Raw genomic sequence first — 22882 nt, 5'->3', positions numbered from 1 at the left:
TTGAGAGAGAGTGAACAAGGAAGGGAGGGCAGAGAGAGAGAGGGAGACACAGAATCTGGAAAAGGCTCCAGGCTCTGCGTTAACAGCAGACCCTGATGCGGGGCTCGAACTCCTGAAAACCGCGAGATCATGACCTGAGCCGAAGTCGGAGGCTTAATGGACTGTGCCACCCGGGCGCCCCCATATGTTTGGTTTTAAAGACATTAACGTTCAGGTGCAAATACCTAAGGTAGTAGGACAAAGAAGCAGTAGTATCTGCCTATTTGGCAGTATCTATTGCCTCTGTGGTGTTCAGAGTATTGGCCCTGAGGGAGTTGTGCAAAATAGCAACAAACCCAGCTTAGTCCTTGTTCACATGGAGTTGGCTGTCACCTTGGGGAGACTCAGAACAATAAAATCACTTTGTAAGGTTTATGATTCTCCCTTGCACACAGTATTTTGGGAGGTCAGGGAAGTGAAGAGCTGGGAAACAAAGGACAGAACTTGAACTGAACCCATTGGGGTTAGGTAAAAGAATAGGAACAGAAAAGAAGGGAACTAAAGAAAGGGAAAACCCCTCTTTATTAACTACTCAGGGTCTTGTTAAAAACATTATTCACAAAGAGAATGTCTCTCATAAAGAGACTCTACTAGAATAGGGATTCTTAACCTGAATTCCGGGTCCGTGGGTAAACTTTAGGGCCTGTGGTTGCTCTGGAATGGCATTGGCAACATTTTTCATATGCAGTTGTCCTGGAGAGAGAGTTTGAAGCTGTCATCTGATTGTCAAAGGAATTTGCAACCAAAAAATGGTTAATGATTATTCTCTTCTGGCAAATACCGTTCCTACCCATCTTCAGAAGTACGTGTCTCTGAATTTCTGTCTTCAGATGAGGAAGTAGCTGGGTGGAAGATTAGAGACAGAAACCATAGGATTCCTTTGTAAATAAACAGACATGAACTGAATACCAATGGTCATGGGACATGCAAGAGTGCACATGCAAAGGACCGAGAGTTCTCGCATACGCACCCTCATTTTCTTGGTTCGGACTCCAGGTCTGCCCTCAGAGACCTTACAGTCAAGTGTACCTGATAGAGAGGTACAGCTAAGTAGGAGTGTTGGGGATGGAGTGAATTGAAGACACAGAAACCACAGGCTTTTGGAAGGTCAAAACGTTTTCAGGAAGCTGCTGGACTATTGGAAACCAGGTGTGAACAAGTATAGGGAGCCCTGGCCCAGCAGCCAGAAAGCCATGGGTATGTCTGAGAACAGTGGCTGATCCAGGACCAGTTTCCTTATGTTGCTTGGACACGCAAGCCTAAGAGACTGTCCTAGAGCCACTGTCACTTAGCACATGCAGCAGGAAATGGAAGCCATCTGTTCCAAAGCAAGTGACCTAGTTGCCCTAGACCACAGCCCGCAAACTAGGCTGAGCTCAGAATTCCCAAGGATGTTGAAGAAGCTGAGCTTCCGAGTACCTGCCACCAAGTCTTTATTTTTCATTTATTTAAATTAAGTAAGCACTGTGCCCAGCATGAGGCTTGAACCCATGACCTGGAGATCCTGAGTTGCATTGTCTACCTACTGAACCAGCCAGGCACCGCGTGCCACCACTTTACCTGTGGATGCTCCATTCACTATATAGTACTTGCTTTACACATTGGCCTTTTGTGTAGGGTTTGGTTTAGAAAAACGGTTAAGATACCTCTCAGAGCCCAGAAGCACACAGTCCCCTGCCTTTCTTGATCTATAAGCTGTTGAACATTTGCCCTCCCTATCTTGCCTACCTCTTTTCCTAAAGTTATTCATTCATTATTGCCTAATCATGTCCTTAGGCAAGAGTAGGTGTTCTGGGTTTTTGAATTTCTTTTTGATAATGATTAATAGATATTAGACAATGATGTTTGACCAGTTCTTGGGAACTCTTAGGAATTATTTCCCACCTACTTTGTGCATCTTTAATTCATGTAGTTTTGGGACCTGCCTCATGGAAGAGGAACTTATTCAGTTTTTGTTGTTTTTGGTTTTTTTTTATGTTTTACTTATTTTTGAGAGAAAGATAGAGACAGCATGAGCAGGGGAGGATCAGAGAGAGAGAAGGAGACACAAAATCCAAAGACAGGCTTCAGGCTCTGAGCTAGCTGTCAGTACAGAGCCCACCGTGGGGCTTGAACCCGTGAACTGTGAGATCATGACCTGAGCCAAAGTCAGACGCTCAACCGACTCAGCCACCCAGGCGCCCCCTCAGTTTTAAAGGGACAAACTGCTGTTTGTTTTCTTTCAGCTAGTTGTGATCACTGTAGCATTTTGCTTTATCCCCTGGCAGTAATAGTAACCTAATTTCTTGGTGTATTTCCTCCAAAATTGTTCAGAAACAGGATGTGGGCTTATTAGGAGGCTGTACAGCCCTTGCCTTCTTTGGGTTGGCCCCTTTGCTAGGGTAGCAAACATGAAGAAAATGCTCCTGTGCATCCTTTCTCTCTAAAGCCAGCTGGAGGAATGAAGTGTGTTTATATGAAGATAGACATTAGGCAGTGTCAGGTAGTTTGTGCTTGCCTGGGGTGGTGGAGTGCTGGCAAGTGTTTGTTACCTTGACTGTTAAAATTTTGCCTATCCATTTCTTTAAAAAGAAGGTGTGTGTGTGTGTGTGTGTGTGTGTGTGTGAGAGAGAGAGAGAGAGAGAGAGAGAGAGAGAGAGAGAGAGAGATAAGGCAGTGCTCTGCTCCCTGTCAGACTTTCACAGTCCTAAAAACAAAATCTAAAAGGTGTGTTCTCAGTATCTATCTGTGGCATGTAAGGAAGCCAGTTTGAAACCACTGCAAACACAGGGCACCTGGGTGGCTCAGTTGGTTAAGTGTCTTACTGTGGCTCAGGTCATGATCTCATGGTTCGTGGTTTCCGTGCTGCTGACAGCTAGCTCAGAGCCTGGAGCCTGTTTCAGAGTCTGTGTCTCCCTCTCTTTCTGACCCTCCCTTGCTGTGTCTGTCTCTCTCAGAAATAAATAAAACATTAAAAAAAAAATTGAAACCACTGCAAACCCAACATTTCTCCTTCAAATATGAAACTATTATTTGAGCACAAAGTATTATATGCTTGGTCCCTCCACATGGCCATTCCCATCTCTCACCATCAATAGTAATTTCTGCAGTAAAAATGCTGCTCAAAAATGCTTACTCACTTGCTTTTTTTCTTTTTTTTCAATTTCTGGGTTTCTTTTTTTTTTTTTAATTTATTTCTAGGAGAGAGAGAGAGAGAGACAGCATGAGCAAGGGAGGGCCAGAGAGAGGGGGAGACACAGACTCTGAAATAGGCTCCAGGCTCTGAGCTCGCAGCACAGAGCCCGACGCGGGGCTCGAACCCATGAACTGCGAGATCATGACCTAAGCAAAAGTCGGACGCTTAACCGACTAAGCCACCCAGGTGCCCCCTGGGTTTCATTTTTAACTGTCTTATTTGTCATCTGCTCTTTGAGAATATCTTGATTTTGAGAATACATTGACTCAGCAAACCCTGATTGGGTGCCCTATGTTGGGTAGTAGGAGAGAAAGATAAATGAACTAAAATCTGGAATGTAAGTTAATAAATACTGTAATGGGATACAAGTGCTATAGATTATAAAAGGCTTACTTAGGTCACTCTTAATGTACTATCAGGCCTCCAAGATCATCAGGTTCGTTGTTTTCTAGACTTTATTTTTAGAAGTAGCACAACTCCACTTTGGGAGGAAGTATAGCAAGTGATAGGAGAGCTGCTCCTGCTGAGACAGATGGGGGAAGCCCACAGCTCTTCCTCTTGTGCCTCATGTTAGATGCCATCCTCCCTGCAGTCTACTGAGGAATGCCTCTCATTTTATAAATGAGGATGTTGGAGTTCTAGCGAAGTCATAAAATTTAGTTAGCCAGCGTCGGCCTGGTCATAGAACTTAATTCTCCTTATTCTTAGCCTACTTGTCAGTTACACACCAGATTGATAAACAGTCATAAGATTTCTTCCAGTTTCTTGTTCCCTTCCACAGAGAAGTTAGTAAACACATTTCTGTCATGGACTTCACCTCTGCCTGGCTTTGTTACAGAGCTTTAAAGGTTTTGCCTCCTAGTGATCCGTATACAAATCAGTCCTATTCCCAGGAAGGTACTGTGACCCCTTTCATTGTGATCTGTGGACAGTGCCAAGTTGCCCCATTTGGTAACAGCCTCTTCTTGTTTTCTGGTGGAAATTTAGTTTCCCCAGAAATCTCTGTAAAGGATATTTGATAAAGGTGTGACAAACAGAGTGAAGCATAGTGCCAAAATCTCATCTTGTCTTTGTAAACTGATGAAGGGACAGGAAGAGTCTTAGATGCATGTCCTTTCTTGAATGACCTTAGCACTGTTTCTGAGATTCAAGCAGGGTTCCTCATCCTTGCTGCTGATGACATTTTGGGCTGGATAACAGTTTGTAGTGGTGGTGGGTGTGTGAGTGTGTGTACATATGTGTACATGAACGTACTTGTGTTTGTGCTTTCTGTGTATTGTGGGATGTTGAGCAGCACCCCTGGCCTCACTAGATACCAGTTGAGTGGTTAACACCCTACTTGTGACAAACATGTCTCCAGATATTTCCAGATAATCCCTGGGTGTGGGTACCAAAATGGTCCCCAAGCTGAGAACCATTGGGTTGGGATTGAGTGTCATGAGATATAAGTTCAAATCAAATTTATTAGAGAGTCAAATGAATTATCTAAAGCTTTATTTATAGTGAAGAGAAACTCTAAAGAAACAAAACAATAACATGCTTTGGCCTCCATCTTGACTCTCCATAGCATGAAAGGGCCTTCATCTAACTCATGTTCAGAGTGTCCCTGAAAGAGTTTGAATTTAGGTGGTCACCATCTTTTAGATCCTCTGCAAAGTTTATTTTGCTAGAAATTCCAAGATTTTTCTGTTCCTTTTTTTTTTTTTTTTTTTTTTTTTTTTTATTTCCAGGAGAGAGACAGCGTGGGCAGGGGAGGGTCAGAGAGAGAGGGAGTCACAGACTGAAACAGGCTCCAGGCTCTGAGCTGGCAGTCAGCCCAGAGCCCGACGCGGGGCTCGAACCCACGAACCGCAAGATCATGACCTAAGCAAAAGTCGGATGCTTAACCGACTAAGCCACCCAGGCGCCCCTCTGTTCCTTTCTTCATATCTGGTGTGGTCAGAATGGAAACAGAGGTTCTTCACATTGAGCCTTCAACTCAGAATCTGTGACCCCAGTACGTATTTGATGTTGCCTGTAAGGGTTGCACTGTAGAGATGGGGGTATTTCTATTTCTTGTCTAAAAGTATGTGGGAACGTTTGTTAACTTCAAAGTTTAAATGACACTTTCTTCAGTTTGGTAATCAATGCTATATAACACGTCGCAGTTCTATGAGTAATTTGTCTCCTTTAATTCTCATTACATACTTTGCAGAGTTGTTACTACTATTAGATGTAGAAACTGACCCTCCAGGAAGTTAAGCAGCCGGTCCAAGGCCACCCAGCTGGCATGTGCTAGAATCAGGGTTTGCTCTCAGTTGTGCCTGACTAGAGCCTGTGCCTTTAAAAAAATGTTTTTTAAACGTTTATTAATTTTTGAGAGACAGAGTGTGGGTGGGGAGGGGCAAAGAGGAAGGGAGACAAAGACTGTGAAGCAAGCTTCAGGCTATGAGCTGTCAGCACAGAGCCCGACTTGGGGCTTGAACCCACAAGCCCTGAGATCATGACCTGATTTGAAGTCTGATGCTTAATTAAGCCACTCAGGTGCTCTGCGCCTGTGCCTTAACCACGTCCCTGCTCTGCCTTTTGGCTTGTGTGGCCAGTGTATTCTTTCTTGGCTGAGTTCAGTTCAGGTAACGTTTATTAGGTGCCTGTCACAGGTCGACTCTGGAGATCGTGCAATTCCACCATTACCTCACCTCCTTCTGTGTTGTGTCAGCATATTAGCATTGTGCTGTGCAGAAAGGACTTGTGTGGATATGTCTATTAGATGTGTTGAACCCATTGTACAGAAACTTTCAGGTGGCGGCATTCAGTCTCCATGTCATAGGATATATACTGAAATACAGATACTTAGATTTGTGTCTAAACAGTATCAACATGAATGGACCCAGAGGGTATTATCCTAAGTGAAGTAAATCAGGCAGAGAAAGACAAATGACATCTGATTTCACTTACATTTAGAATTTGAAAACAAAACAATAAAACAGAAACAGGCTTGTAAATACAGAGAACAAACTGGTGATTGTCAGAGGGAAGAGGGAGAGAGGATAGATGAGATAGTTGAAGGGGATTAAGAGGTACACATTTCAGGTCATAGGAATGTACGGTACAGTTTAGGAATTCTAGTCAGTAACACTGTAATAACTTTGTATGATGACTATACTTAATAAGGTGATCACTTTATAATGTATATAAATGTCAAATTCTTGTGTTGTACCTGAAACTAATACAATATTGTATGTCAACTATACTTGAATAAAAAGAAAAGAATTAATAGGCACATATGGCATTTATACAGACATTGAGTTACTGCCACAACTGTTGGATGGGGAGGTCATGTCCTGGGAACTTCATTCTAGTGAGGAAAGGAAACCAAACGGTTGTAGAAATTTCACAGATCAGGCAGAGTAATGCATGATGATCTGTTACTTTTTTCCCTCTATGCTAAAAGGCTTCCTTGAAGTGCTGGAACATCTAGAAAGGGCTTAAGGGCATTTTGCTAAGTAATACACTATAGCACTTTATTTTATTCTGCCTTTTAAAAAAGCATGGCTTTGGGGCACAGTCAGTTAAGCGTCCAACTTCTGCTCAGGTTGTGATCTCCATGGTTTGTGAGTTCGAGCCCCACATTGAGCTCTGTGCTGACAGCTTAGAGCCTGAAGCCTGCTTTGGATTCTGTCTCCTTCTTTCTCTGCCCCTCCCTTGCTTGTGCTGTGTCTCTCTCTCAAAGATAAATAATAAACATTTACAAATGAAAAAAAAATAGCATGGTTTAAAAAAAAATTTTTTTATGTTTATTTTTGAGAGAGAGAGAGAGAGGGTGAGTAGGGGAGGAGCAGAGAGAGAGAGGGAGACACAGAATCTGAAGCAGGCTCCAGGCTCTGAGCTGTCAGCATAGATAACGATGTGGGGCTTGAACTCACGAACTGTGAGATCCGGACCTGAGCCAAAGTTGGACACTCAACTGACTGAGCCACCCCGGTGCCCCAAAAGTAGCATGGTTTTGAGGGGTGCTGGAAGTTACTTGTTATGAATGTTTTACCTTTTAAGGATTATGCCTGTAAATTGGCTCTTATTCTGAGAGACTTTTAGGGTAGAGGAGAAGGCTAACTGCCAGTAATTTCACATTGCTTACAACATGTTTTCTTCATCTCTGGTCCCTGGCTACTCTTAGGGGGACTTCGCCATTCATATACAAATCAGACTAGATATACCGAGAGAGAAAAATAATGGAGAGCCTCCATTCCAAGGAGCTGTTGTTGCCTCGTTCACTAATACAGGGAGGCAGCAGCAGGCTGACTATGCCTCTGACCCCTTTATCAGTGGAGGTAGGGCCTGCTGGGAAAGCTGAACTTCTTCCTCTGGGAAAGTCCTAGTAGCTGCTGTTGCCGGAGCCCCTGCTGCCATAGATATAAGCTGTTGTAGGATGGAGCCAGCCTCTTGGAGTTAGCATTTCTGAGTCTGGGCTTGTTTCCTTGCCCCCCACTCCACCCACGCACCCCTTCCCCTGCTGTCAGAATCTAGGCAGTCATTGTGAAAAAGCCTGGAAATAATACCTGACTCTGTAGGCCTGTGGAAACATGTTAAGATCCCTTATAGGTCCAAAGTGAGATTATAGGAGCCACCTTGTTAGATTGATCAATACTTTGGCCTGTGGAGTTGCTAATCTTATATGAAGTTTATGGTGACATGGTTCTACACATTGCACTACTTTTCCCAAGTAGACCTATATTTTCAGTAGACAAAGATGGGACCAAATAGATTTAAAAAAATTTTTTTTATTGTTTATTTATTTTTGAGAGAGAGAGACAGTGTGTGAGCAGGGGAGGGGCAGAGAAAGAGGGAGACATGGAATCCCAAGCAGGCTTCAGGCTCTGAGCTGTCAGTACAGAGCCCAATGTGGGGCTCAAACTCACGAGCAGTGAGATCATGACCTGATCTGAAGTCAGACCCTTAACTGACTGAGCCATCCAGATGCCCTGGGACCAAATAGATTTTAAACACTCAACACATGGAGGACATAGTTAGATTCTTGAAACTGGATCTTCTATTTTTCTGTAGTTACTATGACGATGGGTGCTATAGAGATGTACAGAGCCTACTGTGACCTCTTCTTGGTATAGGGATGCCGTGAGCCCCTGGCTTCATTGTCCACAAGGCCTGGCAGGTCTGGCTGGTTCCCTCCATGCCCTGGGGGGTCGGAATGCCATCCTCCCCTCTGGGACCAGCTGTCTTGGCTGCCTTGTCCTGACCTGCTGGTCAACAAAAGCAGGGCTCACCAGGGAACAGTCCTCTCAGGTTGCCTGTAATCTGAGTGAGCCAAGGTGAGTGTTGTGGGATGGGCAGCAGCAGCTTCTGAAGCTTCCAGTGGGAGCCTGGACATTTACTTCTCAGAAATCATAGGATTGAGCTAATGTTTCATACTTAAAACAACAACAACAACACATGATAATCAGTGGTTTAGAAAACCCATTCACTGAACACATAAATGCAGTGTAGTACAGCCTATTTTCCATGTTGTTAGTAGTCTGTGGTGACATCATACTGATTTCACATGCGTGTTAGCTGGGACACAGGAGGAATGACCTTACATTCAATTCAGAAGGACTCAGGCTTGGCCCCAACTCCACTATTAACTTTGTAAGTGACGTTGGACACTTACTTAAATCTCTCAATCTTCATTTCTTCATGGTCAATGGGACTCTGCTTGAAAGTGACTTAGCCAGGTCTCTTAGACTTCAGTCTGGTGCTTTCTCTGTATCAGCCTCCCAGGGTGAACTTAAGAACCTTCTGTCCTTGCAGGGGTGCTGTTGAGGCTCTATTGAGTCTGTTTTAGAAAGGAAAGCACCTGGAAGCTAATAGCCTTCTAGGTTTCCAGAAGGAAGATTCAGCAGATGCATCCTGATCAGCCACTCTCTCCCTCCACCCCCAAATGCTACTTACAGTCCTCATCCACGAGAGAGGCTGAAGCCACATGTGACAACTGTCGCACCGGAGTGAAAGGGAATATGATGACTCTACTTAAGCTACAGGGCACATGCTTTCAGATTGTGCACATTCTAAATTTGAATCATTTTCACTTGATGGTCCTAGGGGTGACCCATGGTCATGTCAGTATTTCCTCTGTTAACACCAGCCCTTACAGGATGTCTGGTGCTTAGGCTTTATTCTTAGAAAATGTGGTCTTAACAATTTCAGGAATTCAGTCAGGGCATCAGCTCCCACCGCAGATGCCTCTCATGGGAAAGAGTCTTCATCTTCTCAGCCCTAAGACCATGTCTTCTCATATGAGGTGAGATAACACTCAGAAAGGGGCAGGTCTTAATTTATTTCTTTTTTTTTTTTTTTTTTAATTTTTTTTTAATGTTTTATTTATTTCTATGAGAGAGAGAGACAGCATGAGCAGGGGAGGGTCAGAGAGAGAGGGAGTCACAGACTCTGAAACAGGTTCCAGGCTCTGAGCTGGCAGTCAGCACAGAGCCCGATGCGGGGCTCGAACCCACGAGCCGCGAGATCATGACCTGAGTGAAAGTCGGATGCTTAACCGACTAAGCCACCCAGGTGCCCCAATTTATTTCATTTGTAGTAGGACGTCTCTTTACCAGGACTTGGCAGCATCACCACTAGACTCCTGGCCCCTACTCTGAGCTCTCTTCAATGTTTCGGGTGTCATCCCTGGTGTCTGCTTTGAATGCTTGCTCTCTTGTATTTGGACGTGCTAGTGATGAGCACACCCCTGTCCTCAGTAAAAAGAAAGCCTGCCGGAGCCGTCTTGGACTTCTGAGTGATGTCAATTGTTGGGGTTACTAAGTTAGTAGTTGTATTGCATTCTGGTTGTTTATTGTCCGTCCAGATGTGCAAATGTGTGTTTAGTAAATCTGATGTAAGACTTTTGTGTCCCTGGAGTCTCTACTTTTCCAGGATTCCTTGTCTGAAACTTGTTCTTTATCAAGAGGTTAATTAATAGTCATCCACTCCATGATCTGTGGGATTGAATTCACCCAGTGATTTAAATGAAAAGGATGAAGGTTGTGTATAAGATTTCCTGAGGAGTAGCAGCACCAGAGTTCATAAGAGACCTCAGGCCATTTATTGTATAAACTCAGAAGCTGTTGACCTGGATGATCCGGTTTCCTCAGAGTTTTTGGGAGGCCCTCTTATCAGATGCCTTGTTGGTTTAGTGCTGATTCAGCCCACTGCTTCCAGCATCTGGCTCAGCCAGCATCTGCAATGAGGGTTTTCTAGCTGCAGTGGTCACATGTCTCTCTTTGGAAAGAACAGGTATTCCCATTTCCTGACTCTGACTGAGGAGGTCCTCCATTGTGACCTACTCAGAATTATCTGTGGATTCACTGGATTTTTCATCTTCCTCAGTGTTTCAGAATCAGCAGCTGCTTATTTTCTCCAATAGCTTACTCGGTAAGCAGTCATCAACATTTGAGGCAGCATTACATTTTATGAAACATTTATTTTTTTTTTTCAAAAAATTTTTTCTTAATACTTATTTTTGAGAGAGAGGCACATGTGTGTGCCAACAGGAGACGGTCAGAGAGAGAGGGAGACAGAATCCAAAGCAGGCTCTGCACTGGCAGCAGAGAGCTTGTTGTGGGGCTTGAACTCAAAATAGCAAGATCATGACCTGAGCCAAAGACACTTAACTGACTGAGCCACCCAGGAGCCCCTCATGAAACTTTTATACACATATTAGCTCATTTAGTCCTTAAAACCCACTTAAAAATGTGGGGCAGAGTTACCCTATTGATGCAATGAGGAGACTGCTTTCTAGAAGTTATGAGTCACCTACAGCCATGCAGCTACTAATCAAATCTTTATAGTTCTAAAGACCATGCCCTTTGTGCAAGCCCCTAGGTGCCTTTCCATTCTCAGAGGTGAGCTGAGTCTATAGCAGTAATCAGCAGTTGGCAGAAGTCCATAAGTGGCCTCAGTGAACTGACAGGTCCATGAGCATCAGACTCCTGTCCCCTCTAGATTCTAGCCTCTCCAAGGTCTGGAAGCAAAGCAGAGCCAGTCAGGTGGCTGTTTACCTAAGGCAAATGGCACTTCCTCTGCATGTCCATTTCCTGAGTGACATGCAAAACTGGCACTTGGTGAGGGGTTTACTTCTTATTAATGCTGGATTTCAAACAGTGCTAAGGAAAAGAAAATCTCCACACCACCTCCAGGAACAGGGCTGCTTTCCCCTGGTGAGAGGTTCCTGGTGTCCTAGTAAGGTTTGAACACCTCACTGGGGGGTGTCTCAGCACAGGCCAGTTAGTAAACAGTTCCGAGTCCTTCTCAATTCCTTTTGTAACATTTGTATAATATAACATTTGTTAGGAAGTTGTTTCACAGTCATTATCTTATTTGATCCTCCAGATAGCCTTGTGGTATGGAACACTGGCAGGTATTCATTCCTACAGGTGAAAAATGTAGAGATAGATTTGGAGGCTCTGAAGAGATTTGCCTTCCTGCGCCTGGTTTCTTCCCCCTAGAGTAGCTCTACGGTTCTTTGTTCCTAGGTCATATATAGGGTTTATAAGTAGGATGTTAGAATTTACTTTTTATGTAGACATGTATTCAGAAAAGAACATTTTTTTTTCCATAAAAGAACTTTTGGGTAAACAACCAGTTTATTTATATCTTCTGAGGCCTGATGGGACTATGTGGGGCCACTGAGAATTGGCCTGTGGAGCCTGGGTGGCCCAGTGGGTTAAGTGTGTGACTCTTGATTTCCGCTCTGTTCATTGATCTTCCAGTTTGTAGGATCGAGCCTCCCATAGGGCTCCACACTGACAACACAGAGTCTGCTTGGGATATTCTCTNGGGGGGAGGGCCAGGAGGGAAGAGGTCAGGGACAGAGAGAGAGGGAGACACAGAATCCAAAGCAGGCTCCAGGCTCTGAGCTGTCAGAACAGAGCCCGGCACAGAACTCAAGCCCAGGAATCATGAGATCATGACATAAACCAAAGAGGCTTAACTGACTGAGCCACTCAGGTGCCCCTGATTATGGTACTGTTAGATGGAAACAGGTATTCTCTCACTTAAATGTGAAAAGTCTTTAGGGCATATAANCACAGAGCCCGATGCGGGGCTCGAACCCACGAACCGCGAGATCATGACCTAAGCGAAAGTCGGACGATTAACCGACTAAGCCACCCAGGCGCCCCGAGAGTCTGGGATTCTTGTATTCTGTGTTTATCTAACATTTATGGGGCATATAATGTACATGGTTTCTCTGAGAAACATTATTTTTGAACTGTGACCCTCCTAAATCTCAAAACATAAGTGGGTGAGGTGAGATCATAGACAAGGATGCATACAATTGAAACATATTTATTGAAACCAAAGAGTGGAAGACACGTGCGTGTGCGCGCGCGTGCGCACACACACACACACACACACAAAACCATGGGCTACGGAAAAGAAGCTGCACCACTGACCAGAGGTAGACCTTTGGACAAAAGAAACTAGAGTCCTCAGTGCTTCCAGTGCTGGCTAAGAAAAGTAACCAGAGTCCAATGTAGTGCCTGCCCTTAAAGGCACATGGGTTTAGGAGCAAGCCTCCCTGGGCAAGGGGAGGATAGATGTGGAACTGGGCCTATTTGGAGGCATTGGAGCAGGGCAGGGAGCCAGTGCCCAGCTCTGATGTAGAGAGAGCATCTGAGGGCAGGGACTACAGGGGAGACTGGGCTTTCTGGAGCCTAGGGAGGGTGCAGCAGAGAAAACATTACACAGCCAGATAAATGCAGAAGCTAATCTAATTGGGCCTTAAGGGGTCAGAATGGCCTTGGTCAGCTAGAGGCATGGGAAATGTAACAAGTCATTAGTTAGAAAGTGCAGACCCTGAGAGAGAGAGGGGAAGCGAAAGAGGAAGAGAGGGAGGGCAAGGTGAAGAAAGATAAAACCAGATTTCATACCAGTTAGAGGCATAATACCCAATTAAAATTTTTTTCTAATTAAAATTTTTATTATTTGGTATTTAATTTATTTACTTTTAGTAATCTCTACACCCAATGTAGGGCTCAAACTCAGGACTCTTGAGTGTCAGGACTTGCATGCTTTTCTGACTGAGCCAGCCAGGTGCCCTTGGTATTTTAGAATTTAACCAGTATTTTCTTGTCCCACACTCATTTAGCTAGCTTTCTCAGTAGGCGTTCCATTTGTGCATCTATAACAGTTGCAGTTCAAGTTGGAGACTTCCCAGGGTGAGTTCTAAGTGATTTGGAACATGGCATTGGACTCTGAGAAACTGTGTCTAAGGGAGTTCTGATGAACTGTCTTGTAGGAAGCTTCTGGTTTAACTGGGAAACAAGATGACAGCACTTGGCAAAGCCGAAGAATAATCACTTCTTATTAATATGATGCCGGTTCTGTACAGGAGTAAACTCTGAGCTGGGAACAGCCTTCTGGTAAGCAAGTGCCCATCCACAAGCTGTTTAGCAGGGAGGAGTGGATCTGTGGCCCACCCAATACAGATGTCTGAGCAGCCGCTTCCATTTTCCCTGTGGCTGTTTCCTCTCCACGAATGGGAATAACTATACTAGCTCATGTTGTGGGCATCTGTAGCTGGTAGCTGGTCACTGTCAATTCCAGAATCAGGTGGGAGTATTGTTCTAATTCCAGGGTGCTGGTTGCAATGCGTTTTCTTCCCCGTTCCCCTACCTTGCTCTCTAGTTCTGGCCAAGCTCAGCAATCTGCTCCTTTCTTCCTTGGCTTTCCAGGGCAAAGAAGAATCAAAATGGGAAATAATTGTTATAGATTAGGTCTTTATTGTGCCTTTTTGAATCACCAAATGGGGAATGAGTGATAATGTAGTCCTGTCTGGCAGCATTGCACTAAGCTAACTGACTTTCTGAGGTTTGCAGGATGTGTGTCCATGGAAGAGGATTTAACATCTCTGAACACATTTGTTCTTTCAGAAGCCCTAGTGCCTTGAGCCTGCAATTTACCAGGAGCAAAGGCCTTGAATTGAGTGTTCTGGATCTCCTGGGCAGGTCCACAGGAACTTCCTTTGCTGGAAGGAACATTGGCGATAGGGACGTTGTTGCTGCTCCTATCAGACCTGATATGGGGGTGAAAACCTGTTATCGGTCAGGTGAACAGGTAGTACAGCAGGTATGGAGGTAGATTTTATAAACAGAGGGTCACAGTTTTTTGGAATTAGAACACAGAGTGCAGGTGGACCTTTCTGAAATTTGTAAGAGCAAAGTAATGGCCCACGTGACTTCCTGTGGACTAGTGTAGTGTGGGATCTTACCTTAGCTGGTTTGCTTGGTCCAGTTCCTCCCTCTTTCTCCTTCTCCCTCTTCCTCTCTCCCCTGCCTTTCTTCCCCCTTTTCAAGAGAATTCGGCTACTTTTTATATAAAGAAGTAGCCATGCCAAAATGTCAAGTAACAAGTTTTATACTCTGTTTATTGGAACTGGTATGTTGACCTATGTATTTTCTTTTTTTAATATAATTTATTGTTTTATTCTCTTTTAAATTCCCTTCCCTTCCTGTTATTGTCAGTATACTTATGTACTTTTTTTTTAAACTTACTTTTGCACATAGTTGGTAGTCAGCGTTTTAAGTCCTTTATTTAAAACAAGTTTATGTAGACTTTTCCATAGTGGTTGCAGCCTATCAACTTGTCCCAGCTGTGCCAGGATTCTATTGTTTGCTATTGTTTGAGCAGTCCGACCCTGTATTGTTAGGCTGTGTGACTTTCTTCTAACGTCATAGTATGGCTATGTATCATTTTGGTCCAGATTACTGTTAATCTTTTGGGATCTTTGTTGTTGTTGTTTTTTCCTGGTGGAGTTAGGCAGCTTCTCGATAATGAGAGGTGAAGTCTAGAAAGGTTCTACATTTATGATTTGACCTCTTGATTTTCTAGGGATTCCAGGGGTTCCTACAAAGAAAAATGAATTCAAGCATAGAGGCCAGTCAGACCAAATTTGGACACATAGCTTTTCAGAGAATGAAGTGAGTTCTGTTTCTGACATTGCAAGGTGGCCTCTGAATGCTGCACTACACAGCCCCTCCTTTGAGGAACAGTGACCAGGTCACACGATGGACACAGGCTGCCTTCCCTGGCCCTTGCTTGTGTGGATTGAAGGTGCTAATTGAGCCTTTCTCAGAACCTTCTCCTCATCTGTGCAGATGTCCACATTAAGGACTCTGTATTCTTGCTTCTGAGTGGAGTAGGCCAGTACCTAGCTCTCCTTCAAAACCCACTTGTTAATGGGGTGCCTAGGTGGCTTAGTCGGTTAAGCGTCCGACTTTCGTTTAGGTCATGATCTCGCGGTTCATGGGTTCGAGCCCCGCGCCGGGCTCTGTGCTGACTGCCAGCTCAGAGCCTGGAACCTGTTTCAGTCTGTGACTCCCTCTCTCTCTGACCCTCCCCTGCTCACGCTGTCTCTCTCTCTCTCTCCTAGAAATAAATAAAAAACATTAAAAAAAAAACTCACTTGTTAAATCATGTTTTGAATTTAGAAAACTATTGAAGTAGTCACCAGATTACTTTTGTTGTCCACAGGTGCCACGTTGACAGGATGCATGAGATCATTGCCTGCCTGCCTTCTTTCCTTCGGATTTTTTTAAATAAGTTTTTATGTATGCACCTAATCTGTACACTCAGCATGGGGCTTGAATTTATGAAGAGTTGCATGCTCTTCCGCCTGAGCCAGCCAGGCACCCCATCTTTGGATTTTTAATTTAACAAGTGTTTGTTGAGAACTTGTTATTTTCCCGGCTCTGGAGCTCCAGCCCTGAAACAGACAGCTGTGCCCTGCCCCTGGGGCCAGAGCTGGGCCTCCTTTGAGCTGAGAGGAGGGGATTAGGGCCTCTGGGGCAGGACTGAAGTTGAAGAAGGTGGCAGGAAGGTGTGCCTGAAGGGAGACTGGCACAGAGTGCTGATGAGGAGGCATCTGTGGCCACCGGCCTTCCCTCCCCTCCCCCTTTCGTATTTGTAAGAGAAACAAAAGGTCCTGTTGCTTGAGCAAGACTATACCTTCCAGAGTGCATAGTTATTATCAAACAAAACAGTTAATGATCAGATTTAATTATATATATAATCATTGTGCAGCATGATAATTAGGTGCAGGAAGTTTACCTAAGTTACTGCAACTGGTAACGTAGGGCAACTAGATTGCACCCTTGTTATTGTCTTTGCCTATTTTCAGTTTCATCTGCAAGCAGCATGGGAGCTGCAGTCCTCAGGTGCCTGGGGTGTGTCTTCAGCATGGCTGCGTGGGCCTGCCACCTGTCTAGGGGCTCTACTTACTCTCCCCTGTTTCCTCTACTGGGTGGTCCATCCAGTACCTTTTCTTACAGCCCGAGAGCCGACTGGCCTGGGATAAATCTTGGCTCTGAGGCTCCTGAAGATGAGCTCAGATGTTCTTTCTTAAGTCTGTAAAAGGAGGTCAGCATGGACAAGCTAGTGTGAGGCTTATTCTGCAGCCAACAAAGTCTGCCTTGGCTCCTTGGTAAAAGGACACCAGATGTGTAGCTGGGCACCCTTACGCCATCTCTGTGGTCTGTCCCATTTTACTTTGTTTACATTGTGCTTTGATCCAGAGGCCCTTCCTGTCCTCCACTCTAAATTTTGAGGGAGCTGGGTAAGCGCCCCCTTCTCTCCATGTGATGACCACCTACCTTCACATCCTGGACTGAATATTAGTGAACCTGCAGTTCATCAGCATTATAAGAGATGAAAGTATATCTGATTTGGAGTCAAGAGAAGGTCCTATTTTCTATATATTCTGGGTTCCCCCCCCCCAGCTTTATTGAGGTATAGTTGATAAGTAAAGTTATATTTCAGGGTGCCTAGGTGGCTCAGTTGGTTAAGCATCCGACTTCGGCTCAGGTCATGATCTTGTGGTTCATGGGTTCAAGCCCTGTGTGTTTCTATGGATTTGGATTCTGTGTCTCCATCTCATTCTGCCTCTCCCCTGCTGACATTCTGTCTCTCTCTTTGAAAAATANCTCCTAGAAATAAATAAAACATTAAAAAAAAAAAAAGAAAGAAAAATAAATAAATGTTAAAAAATTTTTTTGTTGAGAGTCCCTGGGTGGTGGCTCAGTAGGTTAAGCATCCAACTTTGGTCAGGTTATAATTTCACAGTTCCTGAGTTTGAGCCCTGCATCCTGCTCTGTGCTGACAGCTCAGAGCCTGGAGCAAGCTTCAGATTCTATCTCCCTCTCTCTGCCCCTCCCCTGCTCATGCTCTTTTTCTCTCTCTCAAAATTAAATAAACATTAAAAAAATGTAATTTAGGGGCNTCTCTCTCCTAGAAATAAATAAAAATATTTAAAAATAAATAAATAATAAAAAAATAAATTAAAAAAATGTAATTTAAATTATAATATATTTAAAGTGTGTAATAATGTTTATATAATATATATTTAAATAATATATTTTTATATATTTATTTAATATTAATATTAAATATATAATAAATAATATATAATATATAATAAATATACATTTAATATTATATATATTATTATATGTATTTATATAATAATATATTTAAAATGTGATGATTTATAANACAATAATTTAATGAACATCCATCACCTCAAATATTTTTTGTTACAACGCTTAAAAGCTACGTTTCTTAGCAAATTTTAATTATGCAATAAAGTATTATTAACTCTAGTTCCCATGCTGTTCATTAGATCCTCAGGCCTTATTCATCTTATAACTGAAAATTTGTACCCTTTTACCAACATCTCTCCATTGCTCCCACCCCCAGCCCCTGGCAACCACCATTCTACCCTCTGTTTTTATGACTTACAAAACCTTTTATGAAACCTCTTTTTAAAAAATTTTTTAAATGTTTTATTTATTTCTGAGAGAGAGAGAGACAGCGTGATCAGGGGAGGGTCAGAGAGAGAGGGAGTCACAGACTGAAACAGGCTCCAGGCTCTGAGCTAGTTATCAGCACAGAGCCCCATGCAGGGCTCGAACCCATGAACTGTGAGATCATGACCTGAGCTGAAGTCGGATGCTTAACTGACTAAGCCACCCAGGTGCCTCTTGAAACCTCTTTTTTAAGATTCCACATACAAATAATACCCTACATATCTTTGGCTTATTTCACTTTCTGCTAATTATTTTCCAAGCATTCTAGAACAACAGCAGTTAAGCCTCAATCAAAATATGAAGTTTATATCTACTGTTTAGTGAGTGCTTACCATGTGGTAAGCACTGTGCTAAAAGCCTTACCTTCCCTATTCCCACTTAATCCTTCCTATCATTAATCCTGTCTTTAATCCCATTGTATAAATACTAAATCTAAAGGTTCAGAAAGAGCATGCTAAGCAAACCATGTATTATAATATCCCAAAAGATAAAGATATAACTACATGTCTAGAGAAAACTAAGGATACATACTAACATTAACAGTGAGTATATCTGTGGAGTGAGATAGAGGTTGATTTTTATTTTCTTCTTTATATCTTAAAAGGATCATTACTTAAACTTTTTTGTCCCCCTTGACACCTATTTCTGGGTGGAGCATGTAGAAGATACTCAGTAAATAGATACTGACTGAGGTAGGAAAATAAAGGCCTCTTCTTTCCTTCGCTTGATTTGGTAGTTCTGGTTTTGTGAGTTACATTAGTAATTGATGGAACTGTCCTGCTGTTCATCTGGAAAGTTCTGCAGATGGATTACCCCTTTGCACTCCAGAGCAGAGGCCTCCAGGCATGGAGGGTTAGCTTGTCTTGTGGTAGGACCCTATTTCCCTGGCTTAGGAAGGTTCAGCCCTGGCAGCCACAAAGGCAGAGCAGCTGGTTTATATTTCTTCCGTTGGCCCCGCGAAGTCCAGAGCAGGCTGGGGACAGTGCATTTGCTTGGTGACTATATCTGATACAGCTTGTCAAGTGCCTTTCCAGCTGCTCTTAGCATCGTCAAGCTACCTGGCTTACTGTTCCAGTTAATTGCCCTGCCCCACAGCTCTGTGCGCAAGGCCGCCCTGCCTGTGACAGTGGGACCGCTTGGCTCCAGACGCAAGCTGCTCGCTGCACTGCTGCTTTTTGTTTTTGTTTTAAGCTTTATCTATGATGTTATTTGTTATTTTGTGTTTTAGGTAACTTTTAATTTTGATATAATTTCAAACATACAGAAAAGCTGCAAGAATGGTACACAGAACTCGTGTACCTTTTATCCAAATTCACTGCCAGTATTTTGCTTCATTTGCTTTTACTTGAGCATGTCCTCCCTCCCTCTCCCTAATAAGTGTATGCACACATGCGCGCCCTCACACACACACTTTCTGAACCATTTTTACAGTTGCAGGCAGTGTGGCCTTTACTTTTGAATACTTCAGGATTATTTCCTAAAACAAAGACTTTCTTTTATACATCCACAGTACAATTATAAAAAATAGCAAGTTTAGTATTGATTCAGTGCTATTACCTAATCTACTGTCCATAATCAAATTTTGTCCATATTCAAATAATGGTCCCCATAATGGCAGAGCTTTATTTTGAAAGAAAACACTTCTGAAGCACGTAGTTGACGCCTCCATTCTGTTGGCTCAGAGGAGAGCGGAACCAGTAAGTGTTTGGGGGAATGACTGCTGTGGGCACCCCGTCAGCAGCTCCTTGTGTCTCTACAGGACCGGGAGAGTGAGAGCAGCAAGAGTCACACTCGGCAACCATGTCAGTGGAACTGGAGACCTCAGAGGGGGTGGACGAGTCGGAGAAAAAGAACTTCGGGGCCTCAGAAAAAGAAAACCACACCAGGTGAGTGATGGGGGCCGGCTGTGTGGAGTCATGTGCCCAGGGCCTTGTATGTGGCAGGCACCGGGTGTGGGGAGTGCTGCTGCTGTGGCCCCCAGGACCCCTGGTCGGGATCGCAGAGAGAAGTGGCAGGCAGCACCCTGGACCGCTCAGCACTCTTCCCATTTGTTCCCAGGGAAAGCAGGACAGGCACTGCTAGGAGTGCTGAGGGATAGAGTTTGATGGTTTCCCTGATCCTTTTTTCTTCTGTGGTGAAAAGGGTAATCAGGCAAAACTGTCACCTTTTCCAGTGTTTTTCACCCCTTAGAATGTGGGAGCAGCTCTAACTCCAGGGGTTTTTCTTACTGGGTAGAGACAGTTAATGAGTTACCAGAGCCTGTTCTTCATGGTTCTTACCTTACTGTAGCCCTGTCACTGACAAAGTGCTTTTTTGTATCTTGAAATAATTGCTAGTAAGAAATGACTCTCAGCATGTAGGTGACAGGAGCTAATCTCCTAAAGAAGCTAGCAGAGGATGGGCCGTACGGGGCCGCGTTTTTGTTTCTCTGATGGATGGATTGTGTAGCCCACACAAGCTGCTGCCTGGTGCCTCCTTCTTCAGGGTCATGCATTCTTTGCCTTGCTGGTTGCTGGCTGTGGTGCCCGTCAGCACCGCTCTATCCTGTATAATTTTGTTAAGTGGTACAAACCAGGTACTGGCTCCAACTTCCTCACCCTTTGTCTCGTTCTCCTCCTGTCCCTGGGCCCAGCCACATGTAGTCCTGAAGAGGCTGTGGGTCCCAGTGGGAGGAACGCAACAACACTGCACCGGGACATCCACAGTCAGCCCATCACAGCAGTGTGGCTTCCGTGAGACACGTTCCTAAAGGCTGGCTGTTTCCTGCAGAAACCAGCAAACACTATGGTGGGTTAGATGTGCTTTTTATCAGGCACTAGGTGGCCACAGAGGCAAAGCATTGTTCATTCAGGTGGTTTACAGAGACATGGACACTGTTAGGAAGTAGGACACAGTCATTCCATGTCACCCAAGTCCTGGGAGCTGACTCACATCTCCCTGCCCCATGCTCTGGGGCAAGATCCTGTATCTTTGCTGGAGTGGAGTTCTCAGAAGCTCCTGCCTCCATCTCATCAAGGGGACACCCTGTAATTGGGAAGGGGTCATTCACATGTGCACATGCGCATGCACACACACCCTCTGTCTCCACAGGATGGCTGACCTCTCCGAGCTCCTGAAGGAAGGGACCAAGGAAGCACATGACCGGGCAGAAAATACCCAGTTTGTCAAGGATTTCTTGAAAGGCAACATCAGGAAGGAGCTGTTTAAGGTTTGTGCCCTTGGTCATGGATAGGGTCAGGCTGGGGGCCTTAGTCTTGTGAGGAAGATCCTCTTGGAGCACTTCTGAGGTGGAAGCTGGGCCTTTTTCTACCCACCCTCCGTTCTTTTGACATCAGCTTATGGTTTTCAGGTAGCTTAACTAGAATAACATAGTGATGGTGTGAAGCAAAAGTATCCACATTCCAAAGAATTCACCATGTCATTCCTTTAAGAAACATAAAAAGTTACCTAGGTGTGTAAAATAATTCACAGCATAAAAATGGGCTTCTGGGAATTGGAGGGGGCATGCCACTGGAGCCTTCATCTCTGGCCGCCCAGACACGGGGGCAGTGGGCTCAGGAGAGGTGCTTGCTGGTCAAGGCCTGCAGCCCTTCCCATGGTCTCCCCCGTCCCCCTCAACAGCTGGCCACTACTGCACTTTACTTCACATATTCAGCCCTGGAGGAGGAGATGGAACGCAACAAGGACCACCCAGCCTTTGCCCCCTTGTACTTCCCCACGGAGCTGCACCGGAAGGAGGCACTGACCAAGGACATGGAGTATTTCTTTGGAGAGAACTGGGAGGAGCAGGTGCAGTGCTCCGAGGCTGCCCAAAAGTACGTGGAGCGGATCCACTATGTGGGGCAGAATGAGCCAGAGCTGCTGGTGGCCCATGCCTACACCCGCTACATGGGGGACCTCTCAGGGGGCCAGGTGCTGAAGAAGGTGGCCCAGCGGGCCCTGAAACTCCCCAGCACGGGAGAAGGGACCCAGTTCTATAAGTTTGAGAATGTGGACAATGCACAACAGTTCAAGCAGTTCTACCGGGCCAGGATGAATGCCTTGGACCTGAACCTGAAGACCAAAGAGAAGATCGTGGAAGAGGCCAACAAGGCCTTTGAGTACAACATGCAGGTACTGCTGGGATCGGGCAGGAAGGGTGCCTCTGATGGTGGGGGCTGATCCAGAGCTCCCTTAACAGGCATCAATCAGTGTTTTAGGCCAGATAAGGGGCAGCCTTCCAGGGAGAAAATTGAAGGACCAAATAGACCGCAGAGGGCATGAGCCAAGTGATGGCTTTGCTTTGATGGCCAGCTTGTGTGTTTTTGTTCCAGGGAGGGTAAGGTCCTAGCACATAGAGGGAGGTCCCTCCCTGTCATCACAGGATTCTGGACTTGAGTGGATTTCCTCCTTTTTAGCAAGGGCTGCCCCACTTGATCAATTCAGGGAGAGAAACACACAGAGAGAGAATTCAGCTGACAAGTAGTCTTCAGATGGGGCTAAGCCTGGGGAGGTGGATTCTGTCCTGGAGCCCAGACCAGCCCTCAGCACCAGGAGGGTGGCCATGGCCAGGGAGGGAAGCACCAGCCCCGATGCAGGCCCATCAGATCAGTCCCATATCAGTAGTCTCCACAGGCCTCTCAGCATGGGTCAGCCCTATTGGGGCCTCAGTTCTCCCACATTCCTCTCCTTCTCTGTCGTTCTTGCTAAAAAATACCTCGCAACTACAAATGGGGAAGGAGCAGTGTTCACAGAGTATTTTAGGGGCAGCGCTTTTCTTCTCTGCTCAGCGTTTCTGCTCCGGTAGTTCTAGCCGTGGGCTGTGTGGTCAGTGCCCAGGGAGGAGCCCCCACAGTCA

The 22882-nt window shown here is 44.8% G+C and overlaps 1 protein-coding gene across 8 annotated transcripts in view; it reads left to right on the top strand.

Moving 5' to 3' along the window:
* HMOX2 (heme oxygenase 2) overlaps nt 1-22882 on the top strand; it is a 30053-nt gene that overhangs the window by 6532 nt on the left and 639 nt on the right. For 2 of the 8 annotated variants that reach the window (XM_077762514.1, XM_077762511.1), the window contains 4 exons: nt 13482-13605; nt 19805-19931; nt 21136-21253; nt 21667-22158. In XM_077762514.1, the coding sequence (XP_077618640.1) occupies nt 19846-19931; nt 21136-21253; nt 21667-22158 (696 nt within the window). In that variant the 5' untranslated portion in view covers nt 13482-13605; nt 19805-19845. Of the gene's footprint in view, nt 1-8326; nt 8521-9394; nt 9489-13481; nt 13606-15715; nt 15793-19804; nt 19932-21135; nt 21254-21666; nt 22159-22882 lie in introns of those variants that run through there. The other 6 variants (XM_077762513.1, XM_077762517.1, XM_077762515.1 and 3 more) reach the window with 5 other exon arrangements.

Source organism: Crocuta crocuta, unplaced genomic scaffold (genome assembly GCF_008692635.1).
Source record: "Crocuta crocuta isolate KB4526 unplaced genomic scaffold, BGI_CrCroc_1.0 scaffold234, whole genome shotgun sequence".
In the NCBI taxonomy this organism is placed as follows: Eukaryota; Metazoa; Chordata; class Mammalia; order Carnivora; family Hyaenidae; genus Crocuta; species Crocuta crocuta.
This window is presented reverse-complemented; position numbering and strand designations above follow the sequence as displayed.